Consider the following 26623-nt stretch of genomic DNA (forward strand, 5'->3'; position numbering starts at 1 on the left):
TTAGAGCTATTCCACAACTGGTGAATAAAGTAGTCATGCAGTAGAGATGTGGTTTTGGCTCCTCAGCTCCCTTCACCCTGGCAACAAACCCTAAATTTCCCAGTTGACTCTTGCTTCTGTAGGTACAGACTTTGAAGACCACTGACATGGGCTGGGTATGACCAGAGCAGTGCTGCAAGAGACCCATTTTTTTTTTTCTTCCTTTGCTTCTGCCACTGACTAACTATGTGACCATAGGCAACTATTTCAACATCTACTTCTGCCTTCTTTCTTGTTTTAAACAAATATTTCTTGGAGCACGAGTTTCTCATGTCCATGTCATCCAGTTGGCTTTTATTCTATTTCTTGTTCTAAATTTGCTGGTCTTTATTTTCATTAATTGGATCCTATAATGAATGCACAAGTAATGCTGACCTGAAGGAAATGCTGCTCACCCTGTAAAGAATATCAGAGAGGTAAAAAACCACTTTGCAAACGGGAATATATGCAGAGTGGCAAGAGCAACGGCTCCTGTTCAACATTTCCTGGGAAGAGAGGGCAGAAAAAAAACCACCCTAAAATACAGATGGAGGACTGGTCCACCTTTATGGGACTGACCCTTGAAAACCCACTGGAAACTTCAGCTGGTGTCACATGCATCTTCCTCTTAATTAGTGCTCTTCTGAGAAGTTTCTTGAAACCAGATCTTCTTTTTCTTATATCTCAGTAAAATGCCAGCTACTCTGGGGTCTTGGTGCATGACTGAGATCCCCCAGTGCTACATCACAGATATTAATTCTTATTAAGAAGTGATGCAATGGCGTTCATTTGGACACTCGTGCATTTCACTGGCTGCTCCAGGGTGCAATGCAAGTGTTCATCTTGGTCTAAAAGGCTCTGTGTATGCTCCATCACAGCTGCCTAGGCTTACTGAACCCAACCCAGCCACTGAGACTAAAAAAGTAATTCAGGCTAGCAAGTTGTTTTTTGATCTTGAGACTCCCAGGCCTTTACAGCCCTGAGATCTGGGATTCCCCCAGAGCTCAACACACATTATCAGTTATTGAGAACTCCGAATTCGAGCCAGAAAAATATATGGGCATGACGTTAACTCATATGGTTTTGAACAGCCCTTTTGACTTTCATGTATCTGCCCGCACACATGCAGACACTCAGTATTGCAATCCATCGTGCTCAGCACCTTGCAGGACTGAGCCCTTCACTAATCCTTCTAAACCCAAGTCTATTGACTTTCAAAGCAACCCGCGAGGGTTTCTTATCTACATTTCCTGAACAAGCTGCTTGCTTAGGCTGAGCCTTTTTGCATTAGTCTTCAACCAGAGTTGATTTTGAGCAATGAACATAATTAGATTTTCATATCAAGAGAGACTGAAAGTATGGAGATAGTTCCCAAGTATCCTGGAGTAAGTCAGGAGTGAACTCCCTTCATTGAGTAGCTTGTAAAAACACAAAAAGATCAGAATTAGTGCCTAAATCCAACCCAGCCAATATCCAGGTTTTGCTTTCTCATCCTGGAATGAATCTTAATAGAACCCTGAGTCTAAATGTCTTAGGGAAGTTTGAAAACCAGATCTCAGCAGTTAGATGCATGACATTTGTATAATATAATCCTGTCATCACATTGCAGAACAAGATTCAGTCCTAAACTACACCACAGCCCAACTCAGAGGGAGATGCTGCACGCTGTCAAGAAGCCTGCCCCAGAAAACAGACTGAAATAAGGATTGCTTCATCTCTAGAAAATTTCTATTATTACAGGCTTCTCTTTGCACCAAAATCAGGCAAAGGCAGTTCTTTCAGGCTTGACCTAAGCATTTGGGATGTCACAAGTCTGAAACAAAATCCACATTGTGGTAGCACATTATTATACGTCTTTCTCAAGGTCACTATCAATGCATGTGAGGGTGAGACACTCAGACACCAGGAACTATCGGTGGGAATAAAAGCATACCTGGAATAACCATTCCTGCCCTGTCATCTCTCCTCCTTTTCATACAATGGTCAGTCTTAAGACTGAGACTCGAGACAGACTCTGGTCCCAGTTCTGTGCAGGTTTTACCATAGCAAGCCAGCCTCTGTCAGTCTTGGGCTTCCCTTTCCCACCTGTAAAAATCAGGCTAGCCCTAAACTGATCATGTTTATTTAAGTTACAAGCTTGTATTAATTCTGTGTATATCCAGGACCAAACACAATGAGACTTGGATTGTAATCGAGACCTCAAAATATAGATTAATAGATAAATTAATAGAAATCTATTAATAAGTTAAAAGATATCTAATATAAATATATCAAAACTTAACTAAATATATACCTGTATATAGAAATACAAAAGGTGTAAGTTGTGTTTCTGTCTTCGTGATGTCACATTAAGTTTCTTGGCTTCCTCACTTGAATTTAGCAGCACCATAATCCAGGTTCTCTTTCCTCTGTTCCTGGCAGCATCTTTGAGAACTCTTGCCCTTCAGCTCCCCTTGGCATACCCTGTTCAAGATCTGTGAGCACCTTGGAAAATCATCCCAGTTGAACTTCTTTTTCCTATTTGGACAAATCTATGTTCTAGACAACATAAATTACAGTATTAATAAACAGGGATAGCTCAGATACTCAAAAAGTAGTATCCATCCCATGTCTTTCAATCAGAAAACTTTGATTTTAAATTTCTCTTTTTTAGACCTCCTTTAAAATTTCAGTCAGAATAATTCAGTTGGACATTTTTTACTGGAAGCTGTTGTGTTGTTAAAAACTAAGGCATCTCACAGCAATTTATCACTGGCAAAAGCATCCCTAATAAACAGAATGAGTCTGTGTGCTTTTCCCATTTCATTTTGTTTCTTTGTTCAGTTCAGTTTTGTTGACTTTTTGGTAACATTAAAATATTATTTTAAGATGCACTTACATGATGTGTGTCATATATAATATGTAACAGGCTGGTTTTGTTCATTGCTGAGCCAAAACTGAAAAGAGGAGATGATGAGAGACAGGATGGGTTTGGGGAGTGAAAGGAGTCCTCCCTGAACAATGAGGTCAGTAATCCATTTTTTTTTGTGCCTGCCTATATCTGTTCAGGGTCACCTAACCAGATCTCGCTCCTCCACAGGTTCTACTGCTGTGATTATTTTTTCTAGCAATACCTTTTGTAGTTCTCCTGGGGAGGGACGCATGGCCTGTTTTTTCTAAGCCTCTACACAAGGTCAGATTTCCTCCTTGACTGAAAAGCAAGTACTGGAGGCCAACAGGAACCACCCAGTGATTGCACTGCTGTACAGATAAACACTAAAGATGGGGACACAAAATGGTGTACCTCGGGCTGTTCCTGCAGATGTCTTTAATAGCACTAAAATCCATCAAGATGTTTATCTAGCTACATCCCATCTCATGTGTCCTGCTAAACTTAATCCAGCTCAGACTGGAAAGACACTCCTATTGTGAGACCCACTCTCACCACAGTGCCTGGCAGTATATTTGTCCGTATTTATCTGAGAAGCCACAGAGTTGGTAGGCTGGGGAGTACCACTGCTCGTCTGTTTCTTGTGGTCAGGATTCATATGGACAGTCTGGTATGTGAGGAGGTTTGTCTTGCATATCCAAGGGACATAGACTGGTACCATTTGTTTTTTTTTTCTTGTTACACAAAAAGAAAGTCATTTTTGGTTGAACAATGTGTTTGCATAGACTGGTACCATTTGGGTTTTTTTTTTTCTTGTTACACAAAAGGAAAGTCATTTTTGGTTGAACAATGTGTTTGTACAAAACACCCATCTTTTGTCAGTTGAAAATTCAGGAGGAAGGACTGAAATTTCCAACAAGGTTTTTATATAGCTTTTTAGTCATAGAATCATAGAATCATTAAGGTTGGAAAGGACCTCTAAGGTCATCGAGTCCAACCATCAACCCAACACCACCATGCCCACTAAACCATGTCCCTAAGTGCCTCATCTACATGTCTTTTAAATACCTCCAGGGATGGTGACTCAACCACTTCCCTGGGCAGCCTGGTCCAATGTTTAACCACTCTTTCAGTAAAGAAATTTTTCATCATGTCCAATGAGTCCTCACTGTTTTCCATATTTATTTAATTTACAGAAGAATAATAATCCTGATGACATTAAGAGAAGGCAGTTTTAGATTATGGAAAGAAAGATTACTGGAAGAAGTCACAAAGAAAATGTGAGGGGGTGTTAATTGATGTGTGGATTAGAAAAAGTATCTTGGACAAGAAGGCCTATAATCTGACTGGGTCCATCAGGTCTAATTTCAAACTTTCCAGGGTAGAAAGAACATGGGAATGTCTCCCTCATGACCTCCGTATGCCTTGTCTCATCTGTCTTCCTTCTGCCTTTCCCCTAATACACACCACTAACCATCCTCCTCTCTCTCTGCTTTCAGACAAGAAACTGCAGCACCTAATCCTTGTGCCCTTTTTGCCTTTCAATGAGCACCAGGGTAGATTCATCAAGGAAAGCGCTTTAGCTGGAGACAGGGGCACACAGTTTGGATTGCCACTCAGCATTTCTCCTTCAGCACTGGGAGCTGAGCAGCCAGGCTGGGAATCTTGCTACACTGTGGTGCAGGAGATGCCATCTGCCAAATGTCCTCCTGAGTGGTGTTTTAGCAAGTGGGCTAAAAAGAACAACCTGTACATGGCAGCTGAAGTCCATCACAGCTGTCACAGGAACATACACACACAGCCTGGGCTGGAGGTGGATTCTGGCTCTGGAGGGAGGCTGGGCAAGTGACCAATAAGCCTCTTTTACTTGCCCATGTTTCCCTTTGGGAAAAGAGTTTCCTAGATTAGAACGGCCAGAGATGGCTCTAGGGATCAGGACGGCACCAGGGAGCATTGGCATTCGCTCATCCCAGGTGCAGCCCACCCAAGAAGATGCTAACTCCATTCATTGAGTTCACCAGGGCCTTGTGGCCAGTCTTGATTTCTTTGAGGTCACTGGTATAAGTCCCATCGGCTCAAAAAGCAGCAGATCTCTTTTATGCAAGAGCAAACAGGCTTCCTGGGAAGGGGGAAATAAAAGGGGAAATTGTCTCCATCCTTTATTAACTTCCCTGCCTTCTGCCCTTGTCACCCCTCCTCCTTACTTGTCCACCCACTTCTCATGCCTCCAAGAGGACATTTCTGCTCCAGGACATGGCTGTTCTTGGAGCTGTGGAGGGGGTCAGTGGGTCTGTGTCCTTTGCCTCTGAGGAGGGCAAAGCTGCTGAGGTCCAGATTCTTCCTGATGATTTCATGTGATAGCTAATTAATAGTCTCCCCACGTTTCCATGGCAACTCCATGCTGTGCTCTTAGCCCTGATCCAAATGGGCATTCTGTACACTTCTGAAGCAGTAGCATCAGCATGTTAATAAGACTTGCTGACGTCCTTTGCTTTCTGCCACGTAGGCTGGTAAGTCTAAATTTGAATAACTTAAAAACACCACATTTCTTAGTAAGCTCCCAGTACGTTCTCTCATGTGAGTTGAAGCAACTGATCCCAGAAGTCTTCTGCGTTTGAAGGGAAGAAGCAGGTAGATTCTGCTCTACCTGCTGCTTTTTGCCATGCTTTGCCTTTGGGACACCTGGCATCTGGCTTTTCTTTTTTTCTCTGGGTTATTTGGAAACTCTAGCTTTCATGCAGTCCCTAATTTAATTGCAGCAAGGGACAAGTATCTGCCATGATTTGGTAGGACCATCTCTGTATTAGCTGAGCTGGACAATCTTATGGATTGCTCCCTAACTCCTTCTTCTACAGAGGAAGGAAGCTGTTTCATTCTCATACAGTCAGAGAATGGTTACTCATATTTCTAAGTATGAATGTCCCTTTTATCATTAAACTTTATAACAATACCTACTGATCATGCAGTTTAGTGAATCTAGTTTTATGGGTGAAGGATTCTCTGGGCTCCACCTAATTCTCCTCTATTAATTACCCTCCGTTCTAGTCATTGCCTTGTAAAACATCTTTTTCTGACCAAGTAGAGGACTTGGACATAATCTCCTCAGAAGCCCATTAGCACCATTGTAGCACCCGTGTGGCCTCTCTAGGGGGATCTGAACTACTTTCTCTTATCAAGACAGAAGTATGCCAGATGCCTCCACATCTTGTATTGCCTGCAGAACAAATACCTTAAAACAAACCTGTGGGATCTGGTTCTGGATCTGGCTGTCACAGGCTGTCCCCTTACCTGGGGAAGGGCTTATGGGACTGAGAAGTGGAAGCAGAGCATGTGCTCTGTTTGTGGCAGACATTTTTTTTCTAGCATCAAAAGCAGAGTGCAGCATGGTTCAGGCCACATTTGATTGGGTTGTTTGGTTTTGTTTTCCGTTTTCTCTCTGACATAAACTTTGAGCCCACAATAGTGGCTAAGCTGCCATATAGCTTCATTTTCCCCTACCCTGAATCATAGAAGGACTTGGAAGGCTCTTGCCTTCACCTCTTCCTTCACCTAGAAGGACAAGGGACAATTATTCTTGACATTTTGGCTTCATTCCATCATGAAATTTCATCTAGCCATGTTGCAACACGGCTCCAGATTGTTGTGCTGATGTATCATCATACCCTGGTGATACGTTGCACCATCAGGTACTCCCAAGGTAAGTTCCATATGCTGACAGCATATATATGCCAAACTTCCTTCCATCTCCCTATGCCGGTTTTCTACGCTCCAGCTTCACCACTCCCAGCCATAGTGGAAATGTTAGCTCATGGTAGACAATGCCTCTCTAACTCCACAGCTGTCTACCATTGCTTGGGTCTGAACTGGACAGCAGTGATTTAATGTTCTGTTGGCATCCGATGTCTTGCTTAAGATTCACGGTGTTGCCTCCCTTGCTGAAGCCCAGTAATGCTGGGGGCTGATCATCCCAAGGCATCATTAAAGATACATGAGAGCAATCGATTTGATCCCTAACAGTCCTACAAATATGGGGCAAGATTTAGCTAATGTATTGTTAGTTACCCATGACATCTGAGATTTATTTGCAAATTCTTTGGCTTCTAGTCACTACAACTGGATACTTATCTCATAGGAAAGCAATTTATCAAATTAATTTCACTTTGTGTTAGCACGTTCACTATTCCCAGCCATGAACAAATCCCATCATTGAATGCAGACAGCATTTCAGGCTATAGGTTGCTCATAAGCAGTATTCAGTATTTTTAGAGCAATAACTATAGTTCTTTTCAGTGTCAGCTCTTTGGGTCATACATGTAAATTAAACAGTACATTTCTATTCCCTGCTTGAATTGATGTAACTGTCAGGAACATTATTTCCACTGATAATTACAAATTTGACATTCATTTCCCATGAATACTCTCTCCTATTTGCTTAAAACTAACTTTCATGCGTACTATTGCTGGTGAATTTTCTCTTATCAGAAAGCTGACGCAGGAATGTCACAACTATAAAGAAACATCTTTGAATGGTGGGGTCCATAAGCATGAACCTCTACTACACAGAGCAAAGACCGATCAAATGAAAAACAAACAAATGAACAAACTGGGAAAAGTAGACAATCTTGCAACCTCTTGCATGGACTGACCAGTAGAGACAGAAAGAGATCTCAATGCAAGTTAGGGAAAACACAAAGTTACTACCAACGGAAATCGATGGATGTCCCTAGAAACATCTTTGTTGTTTAATTCACCCAGCTCTTCTTCAGATGCATGCACTTCCCCGCCTTTTGGTAGACAGACAGGGACTGATGTGTGCTTTTGTGACTAGGACTGCTTTTTGTTTTCTTACTAGCTACCCAGATAGTTTCTCTTATGCCCTCAATTGCTAGTTCAGCAGGAGAGTTCAGTGAATGTATATTTTCCTTAAGGTATCTAATTCCTTCTCAGTTTGGATGAGCATCAACCAAAACCACACAAATTGAACTAAACCTGAAGCCAAACTTAATTGCCTAAGTCCCTGGTGTCACATGAATAACATCACAATGCATTTAGCTCTTCCCAGAAGAACTGATGTTATTCTCGGAATCTGAGCCAAAGTCTCCAAACAAGAAGGTCAAAATTCCTACAAGACTATTTTGAACTCACTTGAATCAACACGTTAAATCTCAAGCCAGATCTGAATCTTTTGGACTTTGGATCAGGACTGTCCCTCCTGCTCAGGCCTGTTTTTCCCCAGGATACTCCTCCAGCTCTAGAAGCGGGCAGGATCAGAGATTTATTTCTCTCTTCTAGGAGGGCAGAAATTCTAGTCTCTCACTAGTACTTCTCACAATCAACTTTAACTAAAAAACAGTGAGATTAAGAGAAACACCGCACTACTCACCTCCCATTGTGTTCAGGCTTCATCACCCAACTCAGTTGGTCCTACATTCATACACTCCATTCAATATATTATTTTTTTTAAAATCCAAACACACGTGAACACACACGCCACAAAATTTTACCCACCTTTTAGTTATTTTAATTATTTTTTTGATAACTCAACCCTTTTTAATTTGGCTTTATCTTTGCAAATTCAGGGTAGATTTAGTTACTGTGCTCTTCCCTCCCACCCCTCCCTTTTACTACTTTTGCAGATATTTTAATAAAATTTTCTCATCTGTTTTCTGTAGGGTTTTTTTGTGGACTAAGAAAGTGTAAGTGAAACAAAGATATTATTCACAGCCACAGAAACATAAGAAAGTAAAAGGGATTTTTCCTTCCCCAAAGAAAAAAAATGACATGTGTACCCTTCAGTGTCTCCAGGTTTCCTTGGAAATGTATTTTCTTGCATTGTGCTTTGGTTTTTGTGATGATGAGGGTTTCCCAGTGTTATTGGAAAACCCAGAACCTGAGGCAAAAAAAACAAACTCAGGTTTGCCTTTAAGTCTAGGTTTATCAAAGTGGCATATGATTTTGGCTTTCTGTTTTAGGGACTCTGTTGAAGTACCTTAAAGATGAGTGACTCTGAAGATCTACAGGTGCTGATCCTCAAGGGGTTAAGCTCTGACATCACTGAAGGCAACAGCAGTCTGATGCACAGTACGAACTCCAGTTCAGCAAAGTAGCCAAGGGACCTGACATGTCCCATTCTTCAGCAAGTACTGAGACTCTACCTCTGATGAAAAGTCTTCCAAGATGGAAATCCCAAAGTGAAGACACCTGAGACCTGCACCCACCCTCAACCTCTTATGTGTCTTCTCACCAATGAGGCATTAGTTTTACTCTCAAAGGACTGCCATCACCTTCTGTCCTTCAGCAAAGCTCAGCACAGGCTGCGTGAATAACTCAACATAAAGCTGGCATAAATCTCAACAGAAGAAGTATCTTTTATCTTTAACCATTTACTCCCACTATAGGAATAATGGCAGTTCTTTTACATTTACATATAACTCTTGTTTGTTTGTTTGCTTTGATTTTTTTTTGTTTGTCTCTTTGTCTTGGCACCTGCATAGCAGAAAGCTTTACAGTTCGTTACAGAAGTTTGCCCCTCTCTCCGCTCCTCCCTTTATTTACTCTGCTGCCCCTGAGGACTAGCAAGCAACACCCCCAAGGTCAAGAGAGAGTAAGGTGTTACCCTTTTATGACGGATTATAGAAATAACAAACATGCCTGACAGTTTTATACAGCTGCTAGAACGGGTTTAGTTTTCAACAAATGAAGAATTTCCTCTTTTTTTTCTCCTCTTTCGTATATTAATTACATTTTACAAATCTTGCTTTTCCCCCCCTTTCTTTACTTTCCCCCCACTTTTCTTTCTTTTTACTTTTTTCTCTTTTTTTTTTCTCTTTTATTTTTTTACAGCAAAAGGATCAATCACCAACATGTCCACTGAAAAGTCCAGGTTAGCAGAGTTTGGCTGTCATCTGGTCCGACTGTTTGAGGATCTCAGTGTTGTACAGGTCTAGAGCATGGTTCACACGGATGATCTCGCTGTTGGTGAGTTTCAGGCGGTGCTTGAGCATACAAGAGAACAGATCCAGCTGGGGCTTCCCTGGGGCCACGGGAGGCGCCAGTCTATTGATTCGGTCCCGAATATCCAGCAGCAAGAGCATGACAGAGGAGGAAGAATAGAACTGCCCGCCTTGCGTGTATGACTGGTTGACCTGCTGCACAGCACTGCGCAGTAGGTCAGCATTAAAACGCAGGCTGTAGCCATACACCTGCACATCTGAGATCTTGATGTAGAACTGACGCTTGGTGGGGTCAGAAAGGTCCACAGGCCCTTGGCCAGTCTCATTACGCAGCAGGGAGGGCAGCCGAGTCCGGCTGCGTAGGTAGATGTGGACGGTCTCGAAAAAGGTTTTCCACCGGTTGCCCAGTAGCAGGGTCCAGTTGTAGCACTGGCTGTTTTGGAGGCGGATTTTCTCCCAGCGTGGGTAGCCGTACTCCCCAAAGGGCATGTTCCAGCCCTCAGAGTGACTCCCGCTGAACGGGTTGACGTAGACAAAGAACATAGGGTCCAGGCTGCTGTTGCGCATCTGGCAGATTCGCATGGAGATCCCGATCACCATGTGGATGAAGTCCATCCGGTTCTTGTTGCTCTTCAAGGTGAGGGACATGCGTTTGCGCCACCTGGGGTCGAAGAAGGTGTCCAGGCGGATCTCATTGCTGATGAATGTGGTGTGCACATACAGGCGGGAGTCCATTTTCTGCAGCAGGTACTTCAGCTCTAGGTCCTGGAAGTCCAAGTCCGTCTCAAAGCTGATGAACTGCTCGCTCCGCTCCGAGTCTACGTTCTGAGGCTCGCAGCGACCCCGGTAAAGCTTATAGCCCTTGTTGCATGAGCCACAGAGAGAGATGTTGGCAAGGCTGCACATGGCACAGCTGTTGTTGCCCCCGATGATGCAGGGGATGGGGCGCTGGCACAGGCTGGTGCCACCATGGCAAACGCAGCTTCGTTGGCTTTCCAGAAAGGTCCCCCAGAACCCATTCTCATTGCAGTAGAGCAGGGACTGGACCCGAGTAAGCCATTCCTGTATTGTCCTGCAGGTACAAAGAAGAAAGCATTAGCATCGTTAGAGCCTCACAGTCTTTGGTGTTGGCATCTTACTGGAGCCACAGTGTTTTCAGGGATATATCTGAGGCAGAGCTCTCAGAACACTGATGTCCTGCCTTGGCATCTGGGAGCTATTCCAGCCTATTTCAAGACTGAATCTTTCATCTGCTATTTGCTCTTTTGGTGGAGAACAAAAGCCCTCTAAGAAATAGCTAGAAGTTAGGATTGATCATTTGAAGCCTCTCTCTTCACACTGTTCTAGGAGCTGAGACTGGCAGAGTCTCCTGCCAAGGGTCCTATCAGTGCCACAGTGACAATGTTCAACCATGGGAATGGAGCTGATAAAGCCACACCAGAGACCAAGGAGCTATCGAACGTTGCAGGTCAGCATAACTTCTAGGCTAGCGGGAGAAAACTCCTCTCCACGTCATTGGTAATTCCCCCCACTCTCCAAAAACAGACCTGTAATGGGATGAGGCAAAGCCAGTAGTAACCTCTGCTTATGGTGCAGAGCTCAATAACAGCAGAAAAGAGGGTGGAAGTCAGGGTGCATAAGGATAAAGCTGCTAGAACAGCTTCTTCTTTAAAAAATCTGCTGCTAATTAACCTCCTCTTACAGCCTCTCCCCTTAACAAGCACCTACACTTGCCCATTCCCAAGGCCCACCACTCCCATAATTGCTATATCAGCACCCTCACCTCCACGTCCTGCAGCCCTGGAACGACTCCTAATGAATGACACGGTAACCCACGTTTGGTTTTTGTATAACCCACTTGCAATGTTGCCTTGCTGCCCCCTCTCCCCCCCTCTCCCCCACCTCAGGAAATCTCAGTACAGCGACTCCTTTCTCAGCAGCCTTCAGCAGAATGCCTTGTTCAGCCGCCTGCTCCCTCCCCTCCGCCTTCCCCCCATCTAATGAATACTTCATTGTCTCCTCTGGGCAAAAAGTTCTTGGTAGCACTGCAGTGAGAGGACTGGCTAATGACAAATTAGGATTCAGTCCCTGTAGAACGGGAGGAGTGATTATGGACAGAGGCTCTCAGAGCTGGATTAGTGAAATTCATGGCACCTGCATCGCCTGACCTCCGAATAATCATTAAGCTGTAGGCTGTATCAAAGAAGGCATTAAATGATACAGCAGCAAAGAACAGCAAGATGATTAGGGGGAGGGAGCAAGTGGAGGGATGAGAGTATAAAACAGAGGAAAGCGCTGGAAGGAAAGAAATAATCAAGGAGCAGAAGCAGAAAGAGTAGGGGAAGAAAGAGGGGGAAAATGTGCAGGTAAAAGGAAAAATGAGAGAGAAATGCAGTGGGAAGGAGGAATAGGGATGGAGAAAGGTGAAAACCAAAGCAACAGCAACAACTGAAAGACAGAGGACAGGCAGGAATGAAAAGAAACAGGAAGAAACTGAGTGAAAGGAAAAAAAATGAGATAGTGAGGAAAAAGGAAGTGTATTAGCAGGAAAATTCTGAAGCCTTGGATGTGGGAAGACACAATTTTCACATTCCTCCTGTAGTACAGGGCTGACAGGGTCTCTTTCCCTTATTCACAGCTAACAGGAGCTCTCCTGCTAGTGGAAAAGACAAGGTTGGCTGGGGAGCTTGGGAACAAGGCAGTGACCTCTATAAATATCTGCCATAGAGGGAGACAGTGGCAGCCCTGGTCCCTAGAAAAAGTGCACAAGGCTCCTCCTGGTTTCTAGGACAGCTCTGCTTCGAAGGGGAGGGGACAGCACAGCACAGCGACTGCAAAACACATTGCTGACAGCAACAAGCACTCTCAAAACCATCCCCTGGGGACTGAGTCTGCCTTCTGCTCATAGGTGAATTTTTGCTCACTTTTTCAGCAATACAAATATTTTTTCACCCCGTCTGAAGCCTTGCAGTTCCTGTTTGGAAAGCCAGCCAAATGCACTTGAATTTAGCAAGGCACCCAGGCTCCAAGTTTCGGTCTCCCTAAGGTGCTGTGAGCCCACCTTGATTCCTCCATGCACCTCCTTGAAAGCTTCTTTCTTTGCTTCTAACCACTAATCTAAGCATGAAGCTGAGGGATGATGAGCAAGTGGAGGATGAACTAAAACCAAAGCAACTCTCCAATATACGCACACTGGCTGCCTGGGTTCACTGGGTTGGGGGAATTGCTTAAGCGAAGCACAAGGTTCCTGCATGCTGCCTCTTCCCGTGATTGGGCTTAATGACAACGATGAAAATCGGAGGTTGCTTTGAAGGGAGTATCTCCTGCAGCCCCAACCTTTGTCTCTAGCTCCTGCTGTAATTTCACCAAGACAAGGACAGCGAGAAACCCAGTAGCACAAAGAAAATAAGACCTGAGTCAGCAGGCTGCTTGGCAGATAGATGGTAAATGTCCAGCTCCATCAGGTACCCTCTCAGCATCCCTACCCCTGTCCATGAGGTGAGGACAGTATTTCCCTGATTTCCACAGCGCTCTCCATGGTTACATTTGTTGCTTTTTGTGGTACTGGGCTTCCAGATGAGGTAGTAATGGTTGCTCATAGGACTAAAGGTGGTTTCTTAGGTGGGTTTGATGGGGTATTCAGCACTGTCAGAGGTGTGCCTGTGTGCACATACTGCCACCGCTTTCATACAGCTGCCAATAGCCTTGTACAGCTGCATATGCAAATGACAGCCAAAGACACACTGAGCAACTACCATGCATAGATCTCAATTCCAGCTCTGTGCAAGTGAACGTGACTCTCCTGATTTCCTCATGCACTCGCTCATGCACAGGATTCCCAGTGTATTTGTGCAGTGCTGGCTCGATGCTTTACACAGGTTTTACATGTTGATAATGCCATTGAGTTCATGGGACAAGGACTGCCAAGCTATACAGCAGGGGACACGATAAAAATCAGTCAGATGACCACATTCTGTCTGTCTTAGGTGTGCTCTGTCTTAGAGGAAAAAAAAAATGTTATCCTTCCGTCCTCCTTTTACACTAACAGTCGGCAGAGCAAAACGAGAAAGGAGTCTCATCTGATATCTTGCAATCGAAACTAGTAATTTTCCTGTTCCCCAGACCAACTTTGTAGAGGAAGGATGGGAGGAGATCAGGAGAAAGAGGGTTGGGGTTTTGTTTTTTTTTTGGGGGGGGGGTCATGTATATGTCTTAGCATTCAGCAAAGACACAAGTAGGACAAAAAAAAAAAAAAAAAAGAAAAGAAGGCTACCCACCATCTGCTGATGGCAGCAATAAAGGACGTAATTAAATGAAAATGCAGAATCCAGGGCAGAGCTGGGCATTGGCTACAAACATGACAATGGGAAGTGTGATAGAGCGAGCAAGAGGAAAAGTGGTGTAAATTACCCCATTTTGTCTTGCAACTGGGACAGGATAAGAATATATGCAGGACCAGTCACAGCCCTTCAGCTGACTTCTTAAAACATACACTCGTGATGGCTCAGACTCATGTGAATATAACCAGGAGATGTCAGGGCACAAGGAAGCTGAAAAGAGCCACTGTTTAAAAGCTGAAAGCCAGTAGCAGAGTAGCCGTTGCTTTTCATCTTAATTATTTTCTCTTCCATTAAGGAGTCATCAGTTTATCTTTCTCTCTCTTAATATCATTGCAAAAGTTATTTTGCTTAATGTTTGCTACCTCTGCCAGTTCAAAGTATAAAGTACTAAAGTATGTGAAATTAAAAAAAGGAGAACTATGTCTTCAAAGGTCACTGTCAAGCAATTTTACATTCAACTTTAATATCTTACATTACAAACTAAAACAAAAAAAAAAAAAAAAAAAGACATCCAGGCAAAGCTGTGAGTGAGAGTTATTTTGCAGTGTTTTCTTGCTGTTGCTCACTGGAGACATGCAGTCCCCTGGCAATGCTGGGAACTGGGAGCCAGGTAATCATGCAGAGATGTTTCACCATTTAAAACCTATCTCTTGTGACAAAAAAAAAAATGTTTTGCAGGACAGTGTTTGGCTTTCAGATCAGAAGTGGAGGTCAGGTTATACAGAAAGGTGATGAATAATTTTCTTTCTCTTGACTTGTCATCTTTCAGGATTAATCAGGTCTGGGGAGGGGAAGAGGCTGATGGGTGTCCCTTGAGACAAAGATGCAACTTTGTTATAGATGGTGTCTGAGCTGATTAAAAAAACAAACCATACCAAAACAAAAAACAAAAACAAACAAACTCAACAAAAAACCACAAAAAAACCCAATCAAAAACCCGATCCAGCAAGACAGATTTTTTTTTTTTTAATTGCAAGAAAAAAGGTAGGGATTTAACAAGTTTTCCTTTGCAAATTCACCTTTCACTTTCCAACCAGCACTAGCTGCTGTGGAGGTACTTTGGGGCTTTCTATACGGAACAGTGAAGTAGAAAATGCTATTTTTATTCTCAGCAGCTGTGAGATGTATTCTTAACTAATGACAATTTGGCTGGAGCCCAGAACATGTATCAAACCCCCCCTCCTTTGGATGTTATTTATATTTTACATCCAGAGTTTTAAAATGCAACTATAGGTATTCATTCAGTAGTGAACCTTTAACAACTGAGGAGTGGTTTCTTTTTTTAAACCAACAAACTTGCCTGCAAAGAAGTGTTTTTTAGCTATTGCAAAAGGTCATGAAGAATCAGCCTAATTGCCAAAATCCCTACTCTTTCTTTCTTTCGGAAACACCACCTCTTCCTTTCCCTGAGGACAATCAACAGCAATCCTATTTCTTTTTTACATTGCTTTTGATATATAAAGTAGGCTTACTATTATGTGTATTAAAGAGAGAGAAAGGCTTGCTCTTAATAGAACCTTTCCATCCTTTCAAAGCCACTGGCATGCTTGATAAGCGTCTGTCGTTCTGTACAGTAACAATTAGAAAATTAGAGTATTTCCAAGCCCTGTGAAAAGAACGATGAAATGCGTACCTTTTCTGTTACACATCTGTCTACCGAACCCCTCCCCTGCCTAGCTACAAATGCAGAATGACAAATAGAAAAGAAATGATAATATGCTTGGTGGTGTTGACTTAAACAAATCAAGCACATCAGTCAGTTAAAAACCCAGCTGCCATCATCCATTTTGTCCTCCTTCCCCCAGATTTTATAGTATTAGTTGGAGGCTCCCTTTCTGTGTGGCTGACTTTTTAAAATAGAAGAGAAATGCTAAAGACATATTTATCTGAATGCTTTGCAGCAAGATGGTTGGCTGGATGTTTGCTCACTGCTGCTTCACTTTGCTGTTGTTGTGGCACAACTCATAATAATGCCTGGACGTGCCTGTGACTCCTCCACCAGTTGGCTTGTTGATAGCAACTCAGCCAATTGGCAGGAATGGGCCAATTTTAGGAAGTTCTCCAGATTTTTTTTCATAATCTCTTAAACTTAATAGATATTTCTCCTTATCCCTAGTAAGTCCATCAAGTCTTTGTCCAGAAACATGAGATTTCTTGGTAATTAAAGAGTTGTTAAGCTCTGGAAGAGTTTCCTGACCTGCACAGTGATGAAATGAAAACTCAATGTGCTTAGTGGCCAGGGGGCTGGGTGATAACAGGAGACAGCAGTCAATCAGTTTGTTTTCTCTTGAGATTTAATATTTAGGTAATGAAGGAGGTAAAAAAAACAGTTTCTCTGCAAATATTAACTTGGCCTGACCCTTCCAAGAGAAGCATGGAAGAAAAGGCACTTGGACTCATTTTTTTCCTAGCTTTTCAGCGTTACTTCACTCCAGACAACATAGAAAGAAACAGCAAGAAATGTTTATTAAAATCCATGGATGCAAGTCTCTAAAAATGATTGTAAGCTAACTTAAACTCAGCTATAGGTCAGGGCTGAAAGGAGCCAGCAGGAGGTGACTATTGGATATCAATAGTTGCTGTAGCTGTAATGGAAAATCTACTCTCTCCATCTGTAATAACATTGCTAGGCTTCTGGTCAGTGCAGGTTTGCAGGTTCACTCTGCATTTTGTAGAAGAAATGTGATCTATTCCAAGTGAGACTAAAGCTTCTTTTTCACTCTGGCTACATTTATTGAAGAGCACAGCTCAAAAATGGGCTGAAGCATCTTGTGCTCCATATGTCTACTTTAACAGCAAATGGAGGCCTAAAGCTTGGCTGTGGTACATGATGCAAGACTGCTTAAAAAGCAGCTTAGTCTGTTTGGTTGTCTGATGTCAGCCCTGTAAGAGTCTTGCAGAACACTACAGAATAAGTGGGTGCCCTTCACCTGGGTAGGTAAGACCACAGAGAAGGGATGTGAATATGCTTAGGTATGTGATAAAGGCTACTTACACCTCCAGAAATTTCAACCCACTCCCAGACTTTACCGTTTTCCCCCAAGCCTCCATGTTAGCATACCCTATATCCAAACACTTGGGCTGTTTGGTTTAGGTCCAAGCCCAGGTTCAGCTCCATCAGTCACCCATCACATCACACCCATCCCCAATGAAGGATGAAGGTACCTTTCTCTAGGCAGCTGGTGGTTAGGATTGTGCCGACACCGGACACTGAGGCCAAAGAGTTTGCGGGCAGTGCGCTGGATCTTCTGGCGCTGGGCTTCCAGGGAGCTCTGCAGCAGCTTGTAGCGGTTCTGCAGATCCCAGTCATTCCCCCAGTGCTGGTGGATGCTCCCAATGGTCAGGAAGTGGTTGCTAGGTAGCCTTTTCATGAAGGATTTAAACTCATCTGGAACACACAAAAATGTGGAGAAGTACAGAGATTTCTGAACTATAACAAAGTTACAAAGCTTTTCATTAGCAGGATGGAGAAACAGCAATGATGTATGAGGCCCTCAGTGCTCTGCTAAAAGAAGGTGAAGTCCATTAACTCACTGGTCTGTCATTCTGCCCCAGGAAGCTCACTAATTCCATGGCTGTTGCTGCTCCCATATGGGAAATGAAACCCGGAGAGTATTAGGGTGAAACAATAAGGTTAATATGTACAGGGTGGAGGAAAAAAGAGAGCAAATTCCCTGGAGCATGGGATTATAGTCTAGGGGTTATGAACAAAAAGCAGGGAGTTGTAATCATTGTCAGTTAAAGAGTTCTCATTTAAATTGTTTCTCAGCTGCTCCTAAAATTCCGTTTGCTGTTGAAGTCAAATCACTTTGGCTGTGTTAAAAAAAAAAAAAAAAAAGAGAAACAAAAGCTTTAAAAAATCCCCAGAGGAAGGGTTTGGATTGTGTTAAAATGTCCTGTTTTCTAATTTTTTAAAAAGAGCATCCTGATTCTTTTTTCTCATTTGAAGTTAAATGAGTTGCTTTATGTAACAATGAAAATAAAATAAAATAGTTTGCAGCGCTAAAGTCAGAACAAAATGTGTCAATTTTAGCCAAAGGAAAAAAAAAATCTAATTGATCCAAAAATATGTTGTTAAATGTTGTTTTGTGATCGCTTTATTTGCATTTGATTTTGTTTGATAATGAAAAAAACATTATGTAGGGTTTGAAGTTTTTTCATCACAAAACAGAAAATCTGATCCTGTTCCTATTTACCACCCCTTTCTTCCTAACTGAGAGTTTGCTTAGACTCTGATTACCAGGCTGGGACATCCTCGAATGGAAAAAACAGATGGTTCCCACTTTCTCAGTAGAAAATAACCCAATTTTTGATACCAGAAAACTGTGTTTGACACACTGAGACCTTGAGAAACATGAGGTGTGAGCCAACAAAAACACCATAAAGTGCAATAAAGAACAAAGCTCTGCACCAGGGCAGAGCAACCCCACACATCAGCACATACTTGGAAACAACCAGTTGAGTAGCAGCTGCTAGAAAGGTCCTGGGGGTTATGGCTGGCATCATGCTGAAGGTGGGTCAACACTATGTTCTCACTGGAAGTAACACAAACTGCATACTGGGCTAAATCCAGTAGGTTGGGAAAGTTAATTCTTCTTGGCACTACTGAGGCTGCACCTGCATTTCTCTGCCCAGCTTTAGGGACACCCAATTAAAGATGAGTGTTGAGAAACTGGGGAGGGCACAGCTGAGGGCTACCAAGATGGTCAAGGGCCTGGAGCACAAGTCCTACAAGGTCAGGTGGAGGGAGCTGCACTTGTTTAATCTGGTGAAGAGGCGGCCAAGGGGCAATCTAATTACAGCCTACAACTGCTTAAAAGGTACTTAACAAATATGAAGGAGAGAAACTCTTATTAGAGACAGATGATATAACAAGGAGTAATAGACAGTTTGCAGCTTGAGAAGTTCAAGTGATTTATTGAAAAACTTCTTCACTTGCAGGTAATGCAGCACTGAAACGTGCTGCCCAAAGATGTAGAAGAATCTCTCATTTTAGACTCTGCTAGACAAAAACATGGCTGACCTGATCTAGTGCTGGCGGTAGTCCTGCTTCTAGAGGGAGGTGGACTAGAGCCCTGCCATAAACCCCAGAAAGTATCCAACAAGAAATGCAGCCATCTTTTTCTGTAAGTTATCTACATTTTTTTTTCCTTTCCTAATTCTTTTTTTTTAAATTCCTTCATCCCATTTTCATAAGGAAAAGAGGACAATAACAAAAAAAAAGGCAAAAAATGAAAGCCTGTAAAGGCTGATATCTTTTCAAAAAAAGAAATAATCCATAGAATTATTGGAGAAAATCTGACCAGATAATTTACAACCTATTCTACACAGCTTATATATATTTGCATAACAGATTTCCTATTATTCAGGAACTTGCAGTTCATGCTTAACTGCCTAACAAAGAGTATCTATGCATTAGTCAGTACCATCATTATATAGATGGTAAATGGATGTTCATGTCCTACTCGTCACATGGTGAAACTGAGCACCTAATAAAAATAATTATCATCATTTCACTATCAAGATCCACGGGACATCTGCTTGTCTCCTTTCTTCCCCAAAGATAACTGAGAGATTTTTTTTTTTTAATCATCTCTTAGGTTTTCACTCTATTTGTAATGCTGCTTTCAGTGCCCTTCTCCTCCCCAAAAATGATTCTCTCCTGTTCAGTGGTCCTCTGAAACTATCATCATGTATAATTGCTTCTGTTGACCATGCTGATTACTCCTGGTACCTTTCAGCAGTAAAAGCCTTGCATTTGCTTCCCGCCCCTTATAAATCAATTTCCTCAAAAGCCTGTTTGTGCAAAAGACCAAGCTCTTTTCCCTCTGATGATGAATGTGCTACATTTTTCATAGAGACGGGTAAGGGAGAAATTTCAGTGCAGTGTGCACATTTTGATACTGCAGTGCAACGTTGGGGGGAAAACAAATGAGCAAAATAAAAGCTGGATGGAGTTGTTTTTTTTTAAAAAGGGGGGGTGCAAAAAGAAAATACTTTCAAAAAATAATAGTTGCTTCATTACTTATTTATATTTATTTATAACTATCCCTGGAGGCCCCAGCCGAGACTATGGCTGCATTGTACTAAGCCTTGTACCTTTCTGGGAATAGTTCATTCTTCACCCTGAGAATTTCCAATTAACTAATAAGGCCGTTTGCATTTGTTTTTATTTTATTTATCTGCACAGAAAATGTTGATGATGGCTAGGACTACATCTCCCATAATGCAACATGGCCCCTCTTTTTGCAGAGTCACCCAGTCCCTGCAGGCAGTCCCATGGCAATGACTCATCATCACAGGTGGTACGGGGCAGAGGGTCCAGCCTCTGAAGAAGAATGGTGGCATCGTAGCAAAATGGTCATGTCAAACATCTCTTTCAAAGATGAAACTCTCATTTTTCCAGTGCTTGTCTTTTCAGTCCAAAAAAAAAAAAAAAATCACATTTTCATCAGAAAGCAATAGTACTGGAAAAAAAAAAAAAAAAAAAAACCACCATGACTTTTAATCAAAAGGCTGTTTTAAAATCCAGAATCGAAGTCCTGACGCAGAATTTTTTGGCCAGCCATACTAAAATGCCAAGAATAAGGCAGTATTATTTTTCTCAATTTACACATGAGCAATGAAGCACAGGACTAAGAGAGAGCTCCTGAGCTGATTTAAAGCAGCATCAGTTCGCTGCAGCCTCCTTGACTTTGAAGATGCTATCCCAAATCACACCAACTCTTGATTTGCCCTGCATGATTTTTTCAGATTGACATAGGAATCTAACACAAATCAGAAACAGAATATAGATCTTTTAGGCTATCAGCAGCTTCCTGTGCAAATGGTATTTGCTTTCCAAACACTTATGTGGCTTTCAGCCCACTTTATTGGAAAAGTCTTCAGATGTCATTAGAGATTTCTTTTCTGCTATTCATTATGAAGAAAATCCTCTAATTATTGGGGATATTTATTAAAACAAAGAAGCAAAATGCTAATTTTTTTTGTGATAGCAACTTTCATCTCAAAAGATAAGTTCACGCATGATGCAACAAAGTGATGAATGAGATGCAGCAGCTTTAAACATACAGATAATCACTCCACCTAGCCCTGAAAAGCCTCCAGTCCTGGGTGGAATATGGCTATAGCACAGTGGAGAATTGCACTGCAATGTGTCACTTTAACATGGCAAATGAAAAACACCTTCCCCTGTTGAAATCACAAGGGAAGGGAGACTGAATATAATTATCTACCACAGTCTTTGCTTAGATTAAGTGCAACAAGTACAGAATGTAACAGTAAAACAGTCACTGTGGTATTGTAATTCTTCTCTCTCCACAGGGCTCTCACCTTCTAAGTGTCTGGGTGAGATCCCCTGGGAATGTAAACGGGTTTGAGGAGTGGTGGCCAACACGTGGCTCTTGAGCATCTTGTGTGAAGATCTTGTGCCAGAACTAGCAACTAGTAACACTTAACTAGCGGCAGAGCTGTGCTGGCAGGCACTGCCAGTAATCCTAATTTGTGTGGTACTGAGCTAGCAGAAGCTTCCGAAATCCACATTTCAGGTTTGCCCTGGTGTACCCACCCCATCTATGAATCTATAGAAACTCCCAGAAAGCCACTGACCTCTTCAGCTAGTGACCTACTTCTGGAACTGCCCCAGCTTTGTGGCTCCCCACAGTATATGGGGTGCTCTTGTCAAGATGGTCATCAGCCTTGGGCCGTTAACTACTACTTTGATTCTGCTCAGCTGAGCACCAAGTTGACAGTGTGAGCTGGACATAAGAATCTGTGCAACAGCAGACACACCAGCAGGGTCCACATATTGAAGTATGAAGCAGTCCTCAACAGCCTGTTGAGGAAACATCATAGGCCGCTTCATTTCAACCATTAAAGGGATTAAGGTGACCTTCAACATGAAGAAAGAAATTGCTGCTGGGAAAACTTCTGAAGAAGAATTCTTCAATGCCTTGAATGGAGCTAGATGGTCCCTTCCTCACAGTCGTCTTTTCTAACATGGAGACCTGGACAGTTATGACAATAATCATTAAAGAAAACGTGTCGGAAAGTAACTGGCTAACACTAAGAGATGAGAGGCAACAGAGGGATAAGAAGTTCTTGATTAAGTTCTGCTTAGTGCCCGTGTGGCTGCAGGGTAGGCAGACCACTTGCTAAAGGAAAGGATGTCATTGCACTGATAACATTGCTCTCTTTCGTACCTCAAGCCCTTGAGACTGATGTTGCACACCTACTATGGGTGCTACCAGCATCAACGTGGAATAAACTCCTCTGACACCCACAGTGTCACACTGAGAGAAAGTGAAGGGAGAAGAGAAACGTTCACACCAGCAGGCATCGTCACTGTAGGAGAGAGAAGTCATTTTCCCTTCTCCTCTCTATCTCAAATGAGGTGTCATCTGGCCTGTGCTCTCTCTCTGTGAATTGCCTTTCAGCAAAGCAGAATAAATCATTCATGCAAACCTGAAAAGCAATTTCTGCATCATTCATATTGTGGAAGTTTCTCTGTAGAACTATTAAAGAGAGATTCTAAGCTGTTTTAGTATGAAAAACCAGATTTTTAATCAAACAAACTCTTCCATGGAAAATAACCCATTCTATATAGAATTATGTGTGGTGTGTGTTTTTGTCTGTACGTGTAAAGACAAAAAAAGACACTTCCTCTAAGACTAAGATCACATTTTTGGGTTCAATATCCTCTATTTTTTATCCAAACTGGAACATTATATTAAGGGAAGAAAGGATTCTTAACCGCTATAAACTGACAAGTTTTATTTGAAATAAATCAATCGGAAAATGTGTTTTGCTTTGTTACCTGAATTCTCCAGATCTTTATAGGCTTCTGTCCAGGTCTTGGCCATGTTTGCTAGTGTGTACTCCATGATCTGGATATCGGTGATGGGGCAGTTGCATTGCGGGAACTCCTCCGCACACTGGCAGCCACACTGGCTGTTCCGGCAGATGTACTCCCCCTCGCCATTGCACATGATGTAACTCAAGGCAGACTGGACAAACTTCTCTTGTAAATACTGAGGGAAGATGATCTGGAGACCTGGCATAGAAACAAGAGGCAAGGATTGGGGGGGGGGGAGTCATTTCAGGTATCTGTTCTTTTCAAAACCTGTTTCATTAACAGCTTGGGAAAGTGATGCTGAGGAATTAAAAGCTGCTGGGATATTTCTCTCGGAGCTGTCATGAGTAAGGAAGGTGGGGTACAAATTGCATGCCTCCAGTGCAAGCAGTGAGTTAGCTGAGAGCAGAGCCCATCTGCTCTATGAGAGAAGGGTGACAAATATCTTCCCCCTTCTCAACACCCAGTGTACCCCCTTCATCCCAGTCCTGGATCCCAGTACAGCACAAAGCACCTGAAAGCAAAACCTGTGCGTTTTATACTTTGCAACAAAGCGCTAGTTCAGAAGCGATGATCATTATGCTGTTCTGACCTGTTTTGAGAGAGACTAAATAGGTTTGGTACCACAGAAACAAGGAAACTACACACTGAAAGAGAAAAGAAGAAAGAAAGAAAAACAGAAGAAAGGAAAATAATACAAGCAGGGATTTATAAAAGACCCTTGCAGAGTTAAGTGCCCAGCTCCCACAGTATAAATACAGGAGTTGGGTACCTGATTCTTTTCAGCTCGCTCCCTGCTAGGAAGGCTACTTGCCAAATCCTATAAAAGTGCAAATGGATTTAGTGCCAATGATTTCAGTGGTGCTCTGAAGATTTACATTAGCCGAGAGATCTATCCCCATGTCTCTTTCTCCATAGCAAGTGTTTGTGTATCTATCCATCTGTGCAGGCATTAGTGTAGGTGTACGCTTGCTCAGGTACTAGAGGACATAACAGTTTAAATGTTTGCTCTGTGTACAGTGTACACATTTTTCCATCCTGTCCTTCTCCAGCCCCCATCTCCGGGCTCCCTACAGATGTCCCTGAGGATTCACATCTGTTTCCTTCTACCTGGCGAGTCCTGCTTGTCAGACTCGGTCAGCATCTGCGGTGCACGAGGCAGAGACAACAATAACTCTGAGAGCTCCCTTTTGCAGGAAGACTGGCCCGCTTTGCCTTCCTTGTAAAAGGCCCAGGGATTTCAGAGTGGCAGATAAAGGAGTTTATGGCTTGAACAGCAGTGCTGAACTCCAGTGTAATGAAGGCACGCGGGTCAATTACCCATCTGTTTGTGTTTCTATTGCACTGAATTACTTTATCTGTGGCTGACAGCTCATTGGAGTGGAATGAAAATAAGACAATAATTCAGAGGATGAGAGTGTGCAGGAAGGGCAGGAGGGGCTGTGACTCCTTTCAGGAGTTCAGGCCCATCTCTGTGATGGGTCATGTTCACCTCAGGCAAGAGAAAAGCAGCAGGCGGTGCCCCAAGGACCCCCATTACCCTTTTGCTTTTGGTTCCACAGAGACACCTCAGCCTTGACAAGGTCCCTCCGGAAGACCAAGTGTGGGGGGATCAGGAGAGTGTTGAAGGCACAGGGACCTCTGTTTCCTCTCTCCTCCTGCTACTGCCAGGGCACAGTCTCTGAGAGCACCATGCCCGGTGGCGGCAAGCTGCCCCATTGTCTGACCTAATTCGCAGTCGAGTGTGGAGCAATTGCAGCCGCCAAGCAGGATGAACGCAGAGCAATGTTCAGCTGGAGAAGATGTTTGTGACACTTGCACAAGGAAGGATTTCAATCCCAGCATTTGGAAGCACCGTGTCTGTGTAGATCCTGCTGCCTTTTCTGAGGTGCTGTTGCGGGGAAGGGAGGGAACATGCAAGGGGCTGACCACAGTCTACAGCATCCCTGCGAACACCTCAAAAGTAGTCTAAGGAGGATCAGCAATTTGAGGTCCTTTCGGTCTTTCCTGAGATGTTTCCTGACATCCTTCAGGAAGAACACTGAAGTCCGGTCTCTTTTAGGGATTTATCTGAAGCAACCACCACAGAGGAATGGTCCCTTTTCAAACCTTCACATTGACATTAGGGATGGTCCCACCTGCCAGACTCCAAAACTTTCGTTCAGGATGGAAAGAAAGTGCAGCACTATTGAAGGACTGAGATCTACAAAAGGGGCTTGGAGAGCCTGAAGGCTGCTGTACTCACTGAGCTTGCAAGCTCACAGGAGAGGCGGGCTGGACTTCTTGATGTGCATTGACCCTGTTTATTCATGGTCCAAGTCCCATGAATAAATCTTTCCACTCTCTGCTTCATGGAGGAGCAACCTGCCCTGGTTGCTCCTCCAACCTTTGAACATGAGGCCCAAATGCCTGCAGGCTCTTCAGCTCACCATATTTTCTCTTTGAATTTTAACTTGAGTAACAGCACTGACATGCTGTCTGGTCCCAGCTACAAATGATACTGGCTTTGGAGACTTTTTTCTGGAGGGGAGAGGGATAAAAAAAGCAACTAAAGTTTCAGGGAAAGCACATCCCATAGCAAGGAACATCTGTTGGTATCTCAGCACGTGCAGAAATATGAATACCTTGTAATCTCCAAAACATAACACGGTCCCATCCTACACTACAGAGTGCCTGATGTGGATGCTTTTATGAGTCCATAAAACTCATGGTTTCTAAAAAACATTTCCAGGATTACCTTCTCTTGTAAGAAATAATCTCATGTTTAAGACGTAATCAGACCCCTGTACACTTAACACCAATTTGACAAAACACTTGTATAAATACTTAACTTTAATCAGGTAAGCAGTTCTGCTGGAATCCATGCAGTTAATTGTAGCATTTAACAAGCAGCACATATTCAAATATGTGCTTAGACCAGGAACAAGTGACACACAAACCCAGCTACTCATCAAAACACGAGTGTGCATACACCAAATGCAAAGCCCTAACTTTAAAACTGCAAACATTTTGTAGGGATTACATGTGACTCAGATCTTCCAGCCAGGAATTTCCTTGTGGAAGAAATCAGCATTAGGGTTACTGAAATACAACCATGCCTGCTTTCACATTTGTACTTTGACATATATGCATAAACACCTACACATTTATCATCATACTCAGACACGGGCAGATTCATATCAATATTTTTGGTTTTGTATTGAGCTTCCTTGTGACCAGATTCTAGCAAGATGTTTTACAAGTACTGGGCCAGTAGCATCTCACCCAGTCCTGGTACTCTCCATCATTCGTATGTAGTTCTGTACCATGCCCTGTGACTAAATATTGCTGAAATTGAATTGATTACAGCTTTCAGTAAAGCACAGGTGTGATTAATCATTTTTAAGGTAAGCTTTATAAACATGAGATTGTAAGAAGGCCATACTGGTTGAGACCACTGTTCTGGGTGCTTCATTTGCCACCTTTAAAGCTGTAGTCCCAAGGACTGTAACAGCACACAAGCCCCACAGAGCAGCTTGCAGCCAGCCATGCTAGCCGGGAAAGCCCTGCTGCCAACCACGACCTTAATAAAACATCCCAAGATGCTGTTTTG

The 26623-nt window shown here is 42.9% G+C and overlaps 1 protein-coding gene across 1 annotated transcript in view; it reads right to left on the minus strand.

The window, feature by feature from the left end:
• Positions 1-9739: 9739 nt before the first annotated feature.
• The window catches only part of BRINP1 (BMP/retinoic acid inducible neural specific 1), a 91161-nt gene continuing 74277 nt past the window's right edge, over positions 9740-26623 (minus strand). Inside the window, exons 6-8 of the mRNA XM_009282257.1 lie at positions 22996-23232; positions 17346-17568; positions 9740-10912 (exon numbers count right to left, since the gene is read on the minus strand). Of these exons, the coding sequence (XP_009280532.1) occupies positions 9772-10912; positions 17346-17568; positions 22996-23232 (1601 nt within the window). The 3' untranslated portion in view covers positions 9740-9771. The remainder of the gene's footprint in view (positions 10913-17345; positions 17569-22995; positions 23233-26623) is intronic.

This window comes from Aptenodytes forsteri, unplaced genomic scaffold, assembly GCF_000699145.1.
Source record: "Aptenodytes forsteri isolate BGI_AS27 unplaced genomic scaffold, ASM69914v1 Scaffold325, whole genome shotgun sequence".
Classification (NCBI taxonomy): domain Eukaryota; kingdom Metazoa; phylum Chordata; class Aves; order Sphenisciformes; family Spheniscidae; genus Aptenodytes; species Aptenodytes forsteri.